We start from the raw sequence: 14047 nt of genomic DNA on the forward strand, positions 1-14047 counted from the left end.
TTGACATAGCACATGATGTAGAAACAGAATACAAGGTTATCAACAATGGTTACCATAATGCCTCTTGCTTTCTTAAAAAGAATTGCCCATATCATTAGGTATAATAAAATTGAATGAAACAGTACAGAACAAGACCAATAAAACCTAAATATTGGAAACATTACAGGACTTCAAAAGAAGATAATAGTCAAACCAGAATGGGCATCATAGTGAATCTTATTGCCTTCAAAGCAGTTGCCTACACCCTCAAACTTGATACTATCAAACAGAACGGAACAGAGTCTAATCAGTGAAAACAAGATAGTGGGAGTAATACAGGGCTTCAAATCAAGTTAATAGGAAATCAAAAAAGTTACTATAATATATCCTGCTTTTTTTTATTTTTTCCTTAATTAAAAAATAATAAAAAATAAATAATTTTTTTAATGAAAAAGGGGGAGATTGAGATAAAAGAGGACATAACAACATAACAATGCAGGTCAAAGCATGACAATTTTAGCAACCTAGTGCTTCACCACCAAATAACCATTAATTTTGAAAGATAGTTTTCAGAGTACATCAGTCTGGGTTGTTTTCTTTTTAGGACTTGAAATACTTCAGCATTTTCTTGATTGTTTTGTGTTGAGAATTTTCATGATTCTGATGGATTTTCATTTATAGGTGATCTGTTTCTTTTCTCTAAAAGCTTTTAACATTCTGTTCTTGTATTGACTTTCTAGGATCTTGATTATTATATGTCTAGGTATAGATTTGTTTTGATTATGGCTCACAGGATTTCTACATGCCTCACTCTTATGAATGTCACATCCTTTTGCCATGTTTGGGAAGTTTTCTGCTAGTACTTCTGTAAACAAAATCTTAATGTCATTTGTGTTGACCTCTGCTTTTTACTGACACCTATTATTTTTCTTTTTTTTTTTTTTTTTTTTTTTTTTTTTTTTTTTTTTGTGGTACTGGGGATCAAACTGATGACCTCCTGCTTGCCAGGCAGGCACTTATGTCACTTATGTCACTGAACTAAATCCCCAGCCCTGACACCTATTATCCTTAAGTAATTAAACAGAACAGAAAGATAAAAATGCAGCTGCCAAAAGATAACATGTCAACAATAAACCAACATATAACAGTTATAACCATTAATGTAAATGGTTTCAATGCACCAATTAAAAGAAACAGACTGTCAGAATGAATCAAGAAACAAAATCCAACCATATGCTGTTTACAGGAAACCCATCTAACCCAGAAGGATACTCACAGACTGAAAGTCAAAGGATGGAAAACAATACTTCATGCAACAGGAATCCAAAAAAAAGCAGGAGTAGTCATTCTGTGTACAGACAATGTGAACTTTAAACCAATAATGAAAAGAAGACACCAAGAAGGTCACTACATACTCATTAGGGGAAAACTCCAAGAGAAAAAGATAACTATCTTAAATATATATGCAATTCCAGAGCACCCAGTTATATAAAACAAGTATTAACAGAAATTAAAAATCAAATTATCAGTAACACAATTGTAACAGAAGACCTTAACACACCATTGACACTAAGGGACAGATCAACCAAACAAAAAATCAGCAAAGAAATAGCAGAACTGAATCACACCTGTGAACAAATGGACTTGATAGATATATACAGAGTGTTCCATCCAACAATATCAGAATACACATTCTTCTCAGCAGTACATGGATCATTCTCTAAAATAGACCATATATTAGCTCACAGAACATATTTAAACAAATGCAAAAGAGTTGAAATCATCCCTTGCATATTATCGGATCATAGCGCTCTGAAATTAGAAATTAATGATAAAAGATACTGCAAAAATCCCACAAACACATGCAAATTGAATAACACACTTTTGAGTAACCAGTGGATCACAGGGGAAATTAAAGAAGACATTAAATAATACCTGCAAGAAAATGAAAATACAAATACAACTTATCAGAATCTGTAGGATGCAATGAAAGCTGTCCTCAGAGGAAAATTTAATGCACTGAGTTCCCACATCAGGAAAACAGAATGAATATAAATAAATAACCTGATGCTACACCTCAAACATCTATAAAAAGAAGAGCAAGTCAAGCCCAAAGCCAAAAGAAAGATAGGAAAATGTGAAAATCAGAGCAGAAACCAATGCAATAGAGTCTAAAAAAACAATCTGAAGAATCAAAGAATCAAAGAGTTGGTTCTTTGAAAGAATAAATAAAATTGATAAGACCCTAGCCAACCTTATTTTAAAAAGGGAAGAAAAAGCTCAAATTCATGCAATAAGAAATGAAAAAGGTGAAATCACTACAGACTCTTTAGAAATACAGAAGATCATCAACACCTATTTCAAAAACCTCTACTCTCAAAGGTTTGATAACACAGAAGAAATAGACAGATTTCTAGAAACATGTGAAGTACCAAAGCTAGGGGAAGTCAAGAGGATGTAAAACTGTTGAATAACCCAATCTCTATTAATGAAATTGAAAATGTAATTAAGTCCTTACCTACAAAGAAGAGCCCAGGCTCAGACGGATTCAGCACAGAATTCTACAAGAAATACAAAGAAGACCTATCCTGACACTCCTCAAACTCTTCAGTGAAATTGAAAGGGAAGCAATCCTTCCTAAGTCATTCCTGGAAGCAAATACTACTCTAGTATCAAAACCTGAGAAAGACCCAGCTAAAATAGAGAACTATAGACCAATCTCCCTAATAAACACAGATGCAAAAATCTTCAATAAAATATTGACAAATAGGATACAGCAAATCATCAAGAAGATTATACACCATGACCAAGTGAATTCATCCCAGGCATGCAGGGATGGTACAACATTTGTAAATCAATAAATGTAATCCACCATATCAATAAAGCCAAAAGTAAGAATTACATGATCATTTCTATAGACGCAAAAAAAGCTTTCGATAAGGTCCAACAATAAATTCATGTAAGAACTTTACAGAAAATTGGAATAAATGGCCTTTACCTCAATATAATAAAGGCTATCTATGACAAACCAACAGCCAGTATCATACTAAATGGCCAAAAATTGAAGGCCTTTACTTTAAAATCAGGCACAAGACAAGGATGTCCCCTGTCACCACTCCTATTTAATATAGTACTGGAAATACTAGCCAGAGCAATTAGATAAGAGAGAAATAAAATGGATAAAGATAGGAAAAGAAGAAGTTAAATTATCATTGTTAGCAGATGACATGATAGTCTACCTAGAAGACCCCCCTAAACTCCATTGAAAGACTCTTAGATGTAATAAATAAATTCAGTAATGTAGCTGGATACAAAATCAATACTCAAAAATCAACGGCATTTCTATACACTAACAACAAAATCACAGAGAGAGAAATAAGAGAAACTACACCCTTCACACTAGCAACTAAAAAAGTAAAATATGTAGGAATTACTCTTACAAAAGAAATGAAAGACCTATACAGGGAAAATTACAATACACTGAAAAAGGAAATTGAAGATGATCTCAGAAAATGGAAAGACATCTCTTACTCATGGATAGGAAGAATACATATTGTGAAAATGGCCATTCTCCCAAAACTCTTATACAGATTCAATGCAATCCCAATAAAAATACCATCAACATACCTCATGGATCTAGAGAAATCACTCCTAAAATTCATATGGAACCAGAAGAGACCTAGAATAGCAAAGACAGTTCTAAGGCAAGGCAGGAGACACCACAATCCCTGACTTGAAGTTATACTACAAATCAACCATAGTAAAATCAATATGGTACTAGAATCAAAACAGAGCCAAAGATCAATGGAATAGATTAGAAGATACAATCACAACTACAAACACACTCAAACACCTTATCTTTGATAAAGGAGCCAAACAGGTTCACTGGAAGAACAACAGTCTCTTTAATAAATGGTGCTGGAAAAACTGGCTCTCCATTTGCCGAAAACTAAAACTAGACCCATGCCTATCACCATGTACTAAATTAAAATCTAAAAGGATCAAAGATCTGAATATTAAAACAGAAACACTAAATCTATTGGAAGACAAATTGGGTAGAAATCTTGAAGACATAGGGGTAAGTAGAGAATTCATGAACAGGACTCAAACCGCACAGGAAATACTTCCCAGAATCAATAACTGGGACCATCTCTTATTAAAAAGTTTCTGCATATCAAAAGAAATATGCAGCATAATGAAAAGAAAACCCACAAACTGGGAAAAATCTTATGAACTCTCCCTCATACAAGGGACTTCTGTCTAAAACATATAAAGAATTTTAAAAAATCAGACCCCCAAAATTCAAAGATCCAATCCAAAAATAGGCATCTGAGATGAAGACACACTTCTCAGATTAAGAAATACAAATGGCAAATAAATAGATGAAAAAATATTCATCATCATTAGTCATTAGAGAAATGCAAATTAAAACCACACTGAGATTCCATCTCATTCCTGAAAGAATGGCCAGGATCAAGAAAACCAACAGCAACGAATGCTGGAGAGGCTGTGGGGAAAAAGGAACTCTTCTTACACTCTTGGTGGGAGTGTAGACTGGTGCAACCATTGTGGAGGTCAGTCTGGAGATTTTCTCAAAAAGCTGGGATTGGAAGTCCCATTTGTTCCAGCTATTCCGCTTCTAGGCCTATTCCCAGAAGAACTGAAAGCATCATACCACAGTGATATATGTGCACCTATGTTTATAGCAGCACAATTTGTAATCACCAGATCTTGGAAACAACTCAAGTGTCCATCAACTGAGGAATGGATAAAAAAAGCTGTGGTATTTTTATACAGTGGGGTACTACTCAGCTATAAAGAAGGATCACATTGAGATATTTATTGATAAATGGGTATAGCTTGAGACCATACTCATAAGTGAAATAAATCAAACTCACATATATGAATACCGAATAGTTTCCCTAGTGTATGAAATGATTCAAATATATAAAAGTACGTGGTAATCATGATTCCCCATTATGTGGCTTTGAAGCCTTATAAAGTTTTCAGTCATTAATTGGAATGGCTTTATTCTCAGCTGCTTGATATTATTGCCTGTGATGAAATGAACAGCTATTTTCAAGAAAACAAGACATCATAATAGCTAGTGCTGATTTAACATCATCTTGTTTTGAAGTCCCACCAAACTATGCTCTTCTGTCTCTATTGGTTTTATCATGTTGTATCTCGCTGGATTTTATTATATGTGATAGTATAAACAAAAACTTTTATAGGCTAAGAGATAATATCGAAACCATTGTTCGTTTTCCGTTAGCTGGTTCTAAATACCCTGTAATACTTTCATCCTCTTGAATGGTTTCACACTGTCTTGATATATTTGATGCTATAGTATACGAAGTTATATTCAAATATTTCAAGGAAAGAGACACTATGGTAACTGCTATTAAGTCGGGTTATTTGGTGGTAAAGCACTAGTTTGCTGAAATTGTCATGCTTTGACCTGTATTGTTATGTTGTTATGTCCTCTTTTATCTCAATCTGCCCCTTTTTCATTAAAAAAATTATTTATTTTTTATTTTATTTTTTTTTAATTAAGGGAAAAAGTAAAAAAAAATTAGCAGGATATATTATAGTAACTTTTTTGTTTTCCTATTAACTTGATTTGAAGACCTGTATTACTCTCACTGTCTTGTTTTGACTGATTAGACTGTTCCATTCTGTTTGACAGTATCAAGTTTGAGGGTATAGGCAACTACTTTGAAGGCAGTAAGATTCATTATGATGCCCATTCTGGTTTGACTATTATCTTCTTTTGAAGTCCTGTAATGTTTCCAATATTTAGGTTTTATTGGTCTTGTTCTGTACTGTTTCATTCAATTTTATTATACCTAATGATATGGGCAATTCTTTTGAAGGAAGCAAGAGGCATTATGGTAACCATTGTTGATAACCTTGTATTCTGTTTTTACATCATGTGCTATGTCAATCCTTTGTTTTGACTGACTGCTTTGTTTTGTCATATTTGGTTTTATTCTCTTCCCAAAAAAAGTAATAAGAACTATGGGAGTAATAAAACCCAAAATATGAAAATTTTTAGTAAAAAAGAGAGGATAAAAGTGCTCTAAAGGATACAACTGCAAGTGTGTTTAGGTGTGTTAAGATAGATGACCATATTACTGAGTTTTTGTTGGATCGTTGAACACAACTATTTGCAGTCTCACTGTTTGAATGTCCACTTTGTATGCTTTAATCCTGTAACTTGAACAACTATTTCTAAGATGACAATATGTAATCTATTAACTAGTGATTTCTTACCGTTTTGTTTTTTGTAATTCTGTATTACTTGTATCCTTATACTGTTTTTTTTTCTTTTTTCCTTTAAATAAAATTTTTTTAAAAAAAAATAGTAAGTATATCAAGGTAGAAGGATCATTGCTGACTTTGAGGCGAGTCTGAGCTATACAGTGACTTTAAGCCTGGCCTGAACTACATAGAAAGACCTCCATCTCAAAAAAAAAATAAGTATGGGATTTGAGGGTTAATTTATATTCAGCATCAAGTAAAGCCCAGGTAGCAACAGAAACCTAGGATATGCTGAAATTGCTGTTTAGTGTCTTTGAATAAAATTAGTAGAAAAATGTATGGAATGTTAGCATTTTCTAAAAGTAAAATGACTTATATATCTTTGCTTAAGAGACTTTTAAACTGCATTAAAAAAAATAATGTGTACTGGTTTCCCATGATCAAGACATCTGAGTTCACTGGTAAACAGAGCAAATTGAACAGTTATAGGACCTAATCCTAGAAGTTTAAGATTCCAAACAGAAACATTCATTTACACAGAAAATATAGAGTCAACATAACAATAATAACAATAAAAATAGCCAGTATTTATTGACTCTTTACCATATGCAAGGTTCTTCACATGAGTTAACTTACTTGATCCTCACAAACCTTAATGAGATAGGCAGTATTATGACCTCTATTCAGCTGAGGGGAGTCACAGAGATTAATTAACTCACCCACTGTTAGACACAAACAATATGTGGTGAACAGAAAATACTCTAAAGAGAATATAAATGAAATTTTAAAATTCTTTAGCACATTTATTCTGAGGCAAGAGCAATTAAGATAGGCAATTAAGAATAATATATCTGTTTATATGTTAACAAGAACTTGAATTTCTTCTGTTTAAAAAGTAAAATTGTGTATTGTTTTCAAAATAAAAATAGTTAAATATTATTCAGACAATATAATGTAAAAAGTCACATGTCTTGTTTTTGTCTCCTTTTTTCCAGTACAAGGGATTAAACCCATGGCCTTCACAGTGAGCTACTTTTCCAGACCTCTTTTTTTTTTTCTACAAATTTTAAATTTTGAGGCAGAGTCTCACTATTTTTCTAGAAACTTTGTTATATACTAGTGCAGGCTTTGTTTGTGTGCTTATTTTTGACTTCAAGTAAAATACTATTGGAGTAGATTCTACTTTGGAAATGTGTCAAGGCACACAAACAAAAACCAAACACAAGATTTAGTTACAAATAAATTAGGATTAAATATACAAGATAAATTCTAACCTCTTTTCTCCTAGGACTACTGATCTTTCAGTTGGTCTTATCAGAGGATCTTTCTATGATTACTGTGCTTTAAGGAAATAAGGAATTTTCCCCAAATAAAGAAATCTGCACATTCTTTAGACTCCTCTCTATTCAAGGCACCCAACTTTAAATGAAAAAGATACTAAAAAATTTACAAAATATAATAATTGAGTAGGTAAATCAGGAAATATACAAAAATGATGTGACCTTAGAGACTGTGGAGCAGGTAACAACTGGTAACCAAGAAGGAAGGAAACCAGCAGTGCAGAGAAAGGGAGGACTGTGGGTGACAGTGATATAGGAGGCACCCAGGGAGGAAGAATTGAGTTGAGCATCAGAACAGAGATAATAGCTGGCATCACGAGGAGGGGCAATGAGAACTGCAGAAGCCAGGGCAGGGAACGAGGCAAGAACCCACACTGCTGGGAAGAGCGAAAGGAGTTTGGCTGGCAGATGTTCACTTAGGTGTGGGAGTAGTAAGACACAAGTCACTGTGACATTTCAGGGCACACTGTGAGGAGTCTTAGTTTCATGCAAAGGAGTTGGATTGTACCCTGTTGTCACTGAGGACGGAAGTGATTGGGCAGTGATAGGTTCACAGGGGTAGTTGGGAAACTATTCATCCAGCATGAATCTTGAAATTTTGGGGAAGGGACAGGAGGGCAAGTGAACAAGTGAGAGACTATTGCAACACAGCAACAATCTCTGACCAAATGGACTTTGAGAGTTTTAAAACATACTTCACCAAAATATTCCCTTTGGGTTTTGTGTTTAGAAACCAAAATACACATTATAAATCTTTCCAGCCTGCTGGGAATACTTCCAAAATATATCACGGAACCAACCAATTCCACTGCTTCCCCTCCTGCCATCTTCTTAAGTCGCCATCAGTGTCCACTCTCCTCTAGAGGTGGTCTTTTCAGCTGATTTCCTCCTCTTCCCACCCTTCTTCCAACGTGTGCTATTCTCAATACAGCAGCCAGGGTGACCATTTCAAAATCAAAGGCAGTCAATCACTGTCGCTCCTGCTCAGGACCCTCCAAAACCATCTCCCATTCACAAGGAGCATCACTCATAATCCTGAGCCCCACCTGACAGCCTTCCAGCTGTTTCATGGCTCTGCTGTTAAAAAGATCTTGCAACCTGTGTGCTCTTGCTTCAAAGCCTTTGCATTTGCTGCTCGCTCTGCTAGGTCTCTCTTTCCTGAGGGATGCACAGGACTGACCCTCTCCCTCCATAGACATCTCCTCAAATGTTGTGGGAGAATATGTCTCTAACCATCCTATATCCAGTAACACTAATTTTAAATCACTTTCATTTTATCAGTTGAGAATTGATATTAGGAGGACAGAGACATTTTATTCATGACATCCTTAACTCTTAGAACAAAACCTGAGATAGATGCTTAATAAATATTTGTTGCTGAACTCTAAGTGTTTGGATGCCTTTAAGACTCAAAGAAAGCTTCTGTCTTCAAAGACTCCCTGATATTTGTTCCTCTGGCTGTTCTGCCCACCTCCAACGAGTGAAAAAGAAAATGAAATTTAGGAAATATTGGCCCCCGTAGAAAAATGACATAGGTACACTAGACAATGACAGGCATTTTTACAAGCTTTACTGCCTCCTCAACTCAGATACTATTTTGTTTCTGAACTTGGAAATTAAGCACAATTCTTTTAATGGCAATAGTATAATAATCCCAATATACTAGAGCATGTAGAAAGCTCATCAAATTTCACGCTCTGTTCGTCCTGAAGCGAAGGTAGATTAATGTTTCCCAGCTACCTCATACTTAGATGGGGCATGGGACTTAACTTAAGCTTCTATCAAAGATAAGTGGCTGAAAGAGTTACGTGCCATGCCCAGGTCTGACCCATTAAAGAAAGGAAGGAGAAACAAACCAAATAAAATAAAACAAGAACCTTTCCTACATGTGCTCTGTGCTTTTTCCCTCTCTTTCTGAAAGATATTAGGGCTCTGGGAGACCTTGGAATCTACACCTGGAGGCTGGCACATTTATGACAGCATGCGGCAAAGCTGTCAATGACTTAATTGGACACATTATACATGCTGTTCTTATCTGTTCACACGCCACATATAAGACATAATACTAAAAAGAATCCTAGCTTATCTCAAAGTCAAATTAACTGGGAATTTTATATTTTTATTTGCCTACTCTCTCTGGCCTCCAAAATAAAAATCATATTTTACATGTCCACATATGAATGCTTATAGCAGCACTGCTTGCAATAGTCAAAAGGTGGAAAGAACCACATCTCTGCTATTGGATGAATGGATGAATAAAACGCAATTTATACATATAAGAAATATTATTTCACCGTAAAAAGAATTACAGACTTAATACATGCTGGAACATGAGTTAACCCTGAAAAAAGTGAAAAAGCTAGGGAAGAGAGAGAGAGAGAGAGAGGAGAGAGAGAGGAGTGAGGATGGGAGGAGAAAAGAGGAGGAGGAGGAGGAGGAGGAAGAAGGTGGTGAGGAAGGGAGAGGAAAGGAGAAGGGGAGGGGAAGAGAAGGAAAGGTGAGGGAAGGGAAGGGAAGGGAAGGGGAGGAAAGGGAAATAGAGGAAAGGGAAGGAAAGGGGAGAAGCGAAAGGAGAGAAGATATTGTAAGATTCCATTCCTCTGAAAGTGCAGAGCAGGGAATCTGTAAAGGCAGAACTTGGCTTAGCTTAAAGGATGCTTGGGGCAGAGACTAGAGGGATGGGGAAATAGGGTAGGTAATGGGTGAAAGATTTGTGATTTCTTTTTGAGATTTCAAGAATGTTCTAAAATCGACTGTGGTGATGGTTGCACACATCAGTGAATGTTACAAAGACCACTTTGAATTGTACATGTTAAGTGCGTTAATTTATGGTATATGTGTCGGTGTCACTCCCGGCCGGCAGGAAGGACACACAACAAAGTCTGGCAGTGGACAACCTTTTCTTTTATTTTCCTTCTCCGTACAGCCTGCCCCGGAAATCCTCCCGGCCGAAGCCTCTGTTGGTCTGCTCTCCGCGGCTCCTTGCGTGCTTCTTCTCTACAGTCTGTCCCGAAGCCTCTACCGGTCCGCTCTCCGCGGCTCCTTGCGTGCTTCTCCCTACAGTCTGTCCCGAAGCCTCTACCGGTCCACTCTCCGCGGCTCCTTGCGTGCTTCTTCTGCTTCTTCTTTCGTGGCGGGAGAGGCACTCACTTTTATAGGGTTACAGTGGCCAATCAGTTCAAAGCGCGCGATGCGGGCTGATTGGCTAACATCAGTTGTTGCTAGGCAGACTATCTTACAGCGCGGGTTGTGAAGCAGGAGATCTTACAGGGTGGGTTGTTTACCAAGCAGGAAGCAGGAGATCTTACAGGGCGGGTTGTTTACCAAGCAGGAAGCAGGAGATCTTACAGGGCGGGTTGTTTACCAAGCAGGAAGCAGGAGATCTTACAGGGCGGGTTGTTTACCAAGCAGGAAGCAGGAGATCTTACAGGGCGGGTTGTTTACCAAGCAGGAAGCAGGAGATCTTACAGGGCGGGTTGTTTACCAAGCAGGAAGCAGGAGATCTTACAGGGCGGGTTGTTTACCAAGCAGGAAATAAGCGCCATCTTAGCACACTCGATGGGAGGGGTAATCTAGCTCAGGCTTTGCTCTTTCCTACAGGCCTCACGTCCGCCAAGTAAGGCGACCGGGCTCGGCCGCGGCTCCCAACATATATGAATTATACCTCAAAACCTTTTTTAAAAAGTTGTTACATGACAAGAAGTCTCCACAAGCTCTGGCCCTGTGTCACTGATCTGTTGTCTTTGGGGCTGTGTAGGAAGGACTGGAGTATTCCAGAAACTGATGATAGAAAGAAGGATGTTGAGAAAAAGGAGGAGGAAAATGCCTTGACACTTCAGCAATACTAACTGACAAAGAAAAAGTTTATCTTTCAAAATGTGTAAATTATGTATATTTGAAAGTTGTGAATCTTTACCTTCACAAAGCTTTCTAGTTTCCTCTCTTAAGATCTCCTTTATTTTCTACTACTCAGAAACAACTTTCAAATGCATCACCCTAATTATAATAGATTAATTATCTAGATTCTGAAAAATACTTCAACAAAGTATGTTTTTACATTTTTAAAATAGACAGTCACAATTAATTATAAATTTGTTGTAATGTGTAAGGCACTGTGAACATCTTCCTTTTTCTCTTTAGCTCACACAGTTGAGATTACCATGACAACTAACTAGTGGAAGAGTAAATTGATTAAACTCTGTTATTATTTTATTTATAACATTTAGCTTTTGACAGTTGACTCTGCAGTTCAGATGGCATTTAATAGGTTTAAAGGGTTTTTACTCATAAAATACATGGATTCCAAAAGAGAAGTGGGCCATATGTCATTTATATTTGAAAAAAGCAAGAATTAGAGTAACTATATTAAGTATATATTTTTTACAAACATGAATAAATGTTTACTTTCATTTTTTAAAAGTTACACATGGGAGCTAGGCGTGGTGGTACATGCCTATAATCTCAGCACTCAGGAGGCTGAGGCTGAGGATTGTTGTGAGTTCAAGACCAGCCTGGGCTACAAAGTGAGCTCAAGACCAGCCTGAACTGCATAGTGAGACCCTGTCTCAAAAAGGCAAAAAAAAAAACTTATAAATGAACAAAAACTTTTTTTCTTTTTTGCAGGTATCAATGAATGAAGACAAACAAGTTTTATCACATATATTAGAACAAAGAAAATTGAGTGAAATAATCAAAACAAAAAATCTCTTAGAAATCAAGAAGAAACTCAAATTAAAAATAAAAAGAATTGAAAATAGAGACCTCCCAGAGAGAAATACAAATCACTGTAAGTAGACTACTACTCTCTCACATGTAAATTTAAAATGACTTAAGGCAACCTAAAAGTACATTTTATAGCTGCTTTACAAGAAGTCTTAGGATATAGTCAAATATTTATACCCAAAAAAGCATTATATTATGTCAGCTTCTGGCCCCAATTAGATTTCAAATTTGCACTAATGATAACAAGCAAGGTTACTAATCATGTTTCATGGGGAAAAAAATACTCCAAAATTATGCAGATAAAACATTTATCAGTTTTTATGCTAATAAAAACCCTAAGACTTTAAAGAAAACCAAAATGAATATAGGGTACTCTTTTTCTAGTCTAGCAGTCTAAGACTTTCCCTAATAAAAACACACTTGATTAGTTGTTAGATTTCTCTACAAGTAAAAAGATTCCAGAAAATATAATGTCTCCAAAAAGTCTGTGTGCAAAATTTAATTGGTGCTCAATTATGTAATCTAAGAATCATTTTCAATATTTGATTTACCCTTAAAGTAGGAAAATTTCTTTCCTAATAGATAAGTATAAATTTTGTTGATTTCCTAGAGAGAGAAACTTCTTTGGCAAAGATATTAAGAAAGAATATCAGTTTCAATAGTATTATAAAATGGGCATATCTAAATTCATTTTAAATCTAAATCATACACAATGAAACTTTTATTTGGGAATTCTTTGATATCAAAACATGGCCTCCCTGTTGTTTAACATAGTCCTGTGGATTGGCTTTTTGAGTGTAAACCACACCCGAACTGTATCCTCTTTGGTTTCCCAACTCAAGATTCTAATAGAGTGAGGAGCCAAAGACACTGGGAAAATCTTGTGCAGAATCCTGCCAGATTTTTATAGACTTTCTCCCCAAGGAAAAACATCTCACTCACAATTACCTGGATAATTTTAGTGGCTCTTTTTAAATCAAATTTTCCCATAGTATTTCAGTTACATTACAGTCATATATTCTTTTTGTACTTATATGTAATCAGTTTACGTTTTGCTCAATTAAATTCTGTAATTATAGTAACAGTGAAGCTGGTATAAACAGATTTGGGAACAAGTCCTCCTGACCCTTTGTAAGTGTGCAAGGGGTGGAAACAATACACACATGTTCTAATGCATGCCCAACTAGCTGCAAGCTTTCCATGTGTTGTGGATGGACACCAATAAACAGATGGGACAGAAAAAATGAAGAGCCATGGTTAATTTGGCAAATAAGGTAGGTAGAGGGTGTTTGAGCAAGATTCTCTATTTTAAAAGTAAAAAATGTCATCCTTCAAATGAGATCTCTTTCCCTTACATGGAAGTGGTTGTGCTCTAAAAACCATATATAATACCATGTGTAGTAATAAGACAACTGTAATCGACCATTTTCTGTGTTTAGCGTTTATCCAACTTCAGACAGGTTGCTGTGGTCTGTATCCCATAGATGAGAAACCAGAAGTACAGAGAACTCAGGTAATGTGCACGACATTGCAAAGCTGTTTTCTAGGGAAACGGGAATGGAAACTCGGAGCTTCTGGAATTACTGCCCTCTACCTCCTAGCCACTATGTTGTATGTGCCTCACAAAAATAAGCTGGCATTATGAAGAAACCATAGTTCCATTGTTCTCAAAGAATTTTTGAAAAATGCTGAACTATGGGATAAACACATTGTAACTTCTTGAACACCGAAAGCATTTGAAG

The 14047-nt window shown here is 35.9% G+C and overlaps 1 protein-coding gene across 1 annotated transcript in view; it reads left to right on the top strand.

The window, feature by feature from the left end:
- The window catches only part of Sel1l2 (SEL1L2 adaptor subunit of SYVN1 ubiquitin ligase), a 43574-nt gene extending 29624 nt beyond the window's left edge, over positions 1-13950 (top strand). Inside the window, exons 3-4 of the mRNA XM_063249473.1 lie at positions 12207-12369; positions 13745-13950. Of these exons, the coding sequence (XP_063105543.1) occupies positions 12207-12369; positions 13745-13950 (369 nt within the window). The remainder of the gene's footprint in view (positions 1-12206; positions 12370-13744) is intronic.
- The last annotated feature ends 97 nt before the right edge of the window (positions 13951-14047 follow it).

Source organism: Cavia porcellus, unplaced genomic scaffold (genome assembly GCF_034190915.1).
Source record: "Cavia porcellus strain 051 isolate PalLab524CR breed Dunkin Hartley unplaced genomic scaffold, mCavPor4.1 scaffold_5, whole genome shotgun sequence".
NCBI classification, from domain to species: Eukaryota; Metazoa; Chordata; class Mammalia; order Rodentia; family Caviidae; genus Cavia; species Cavia porcellus.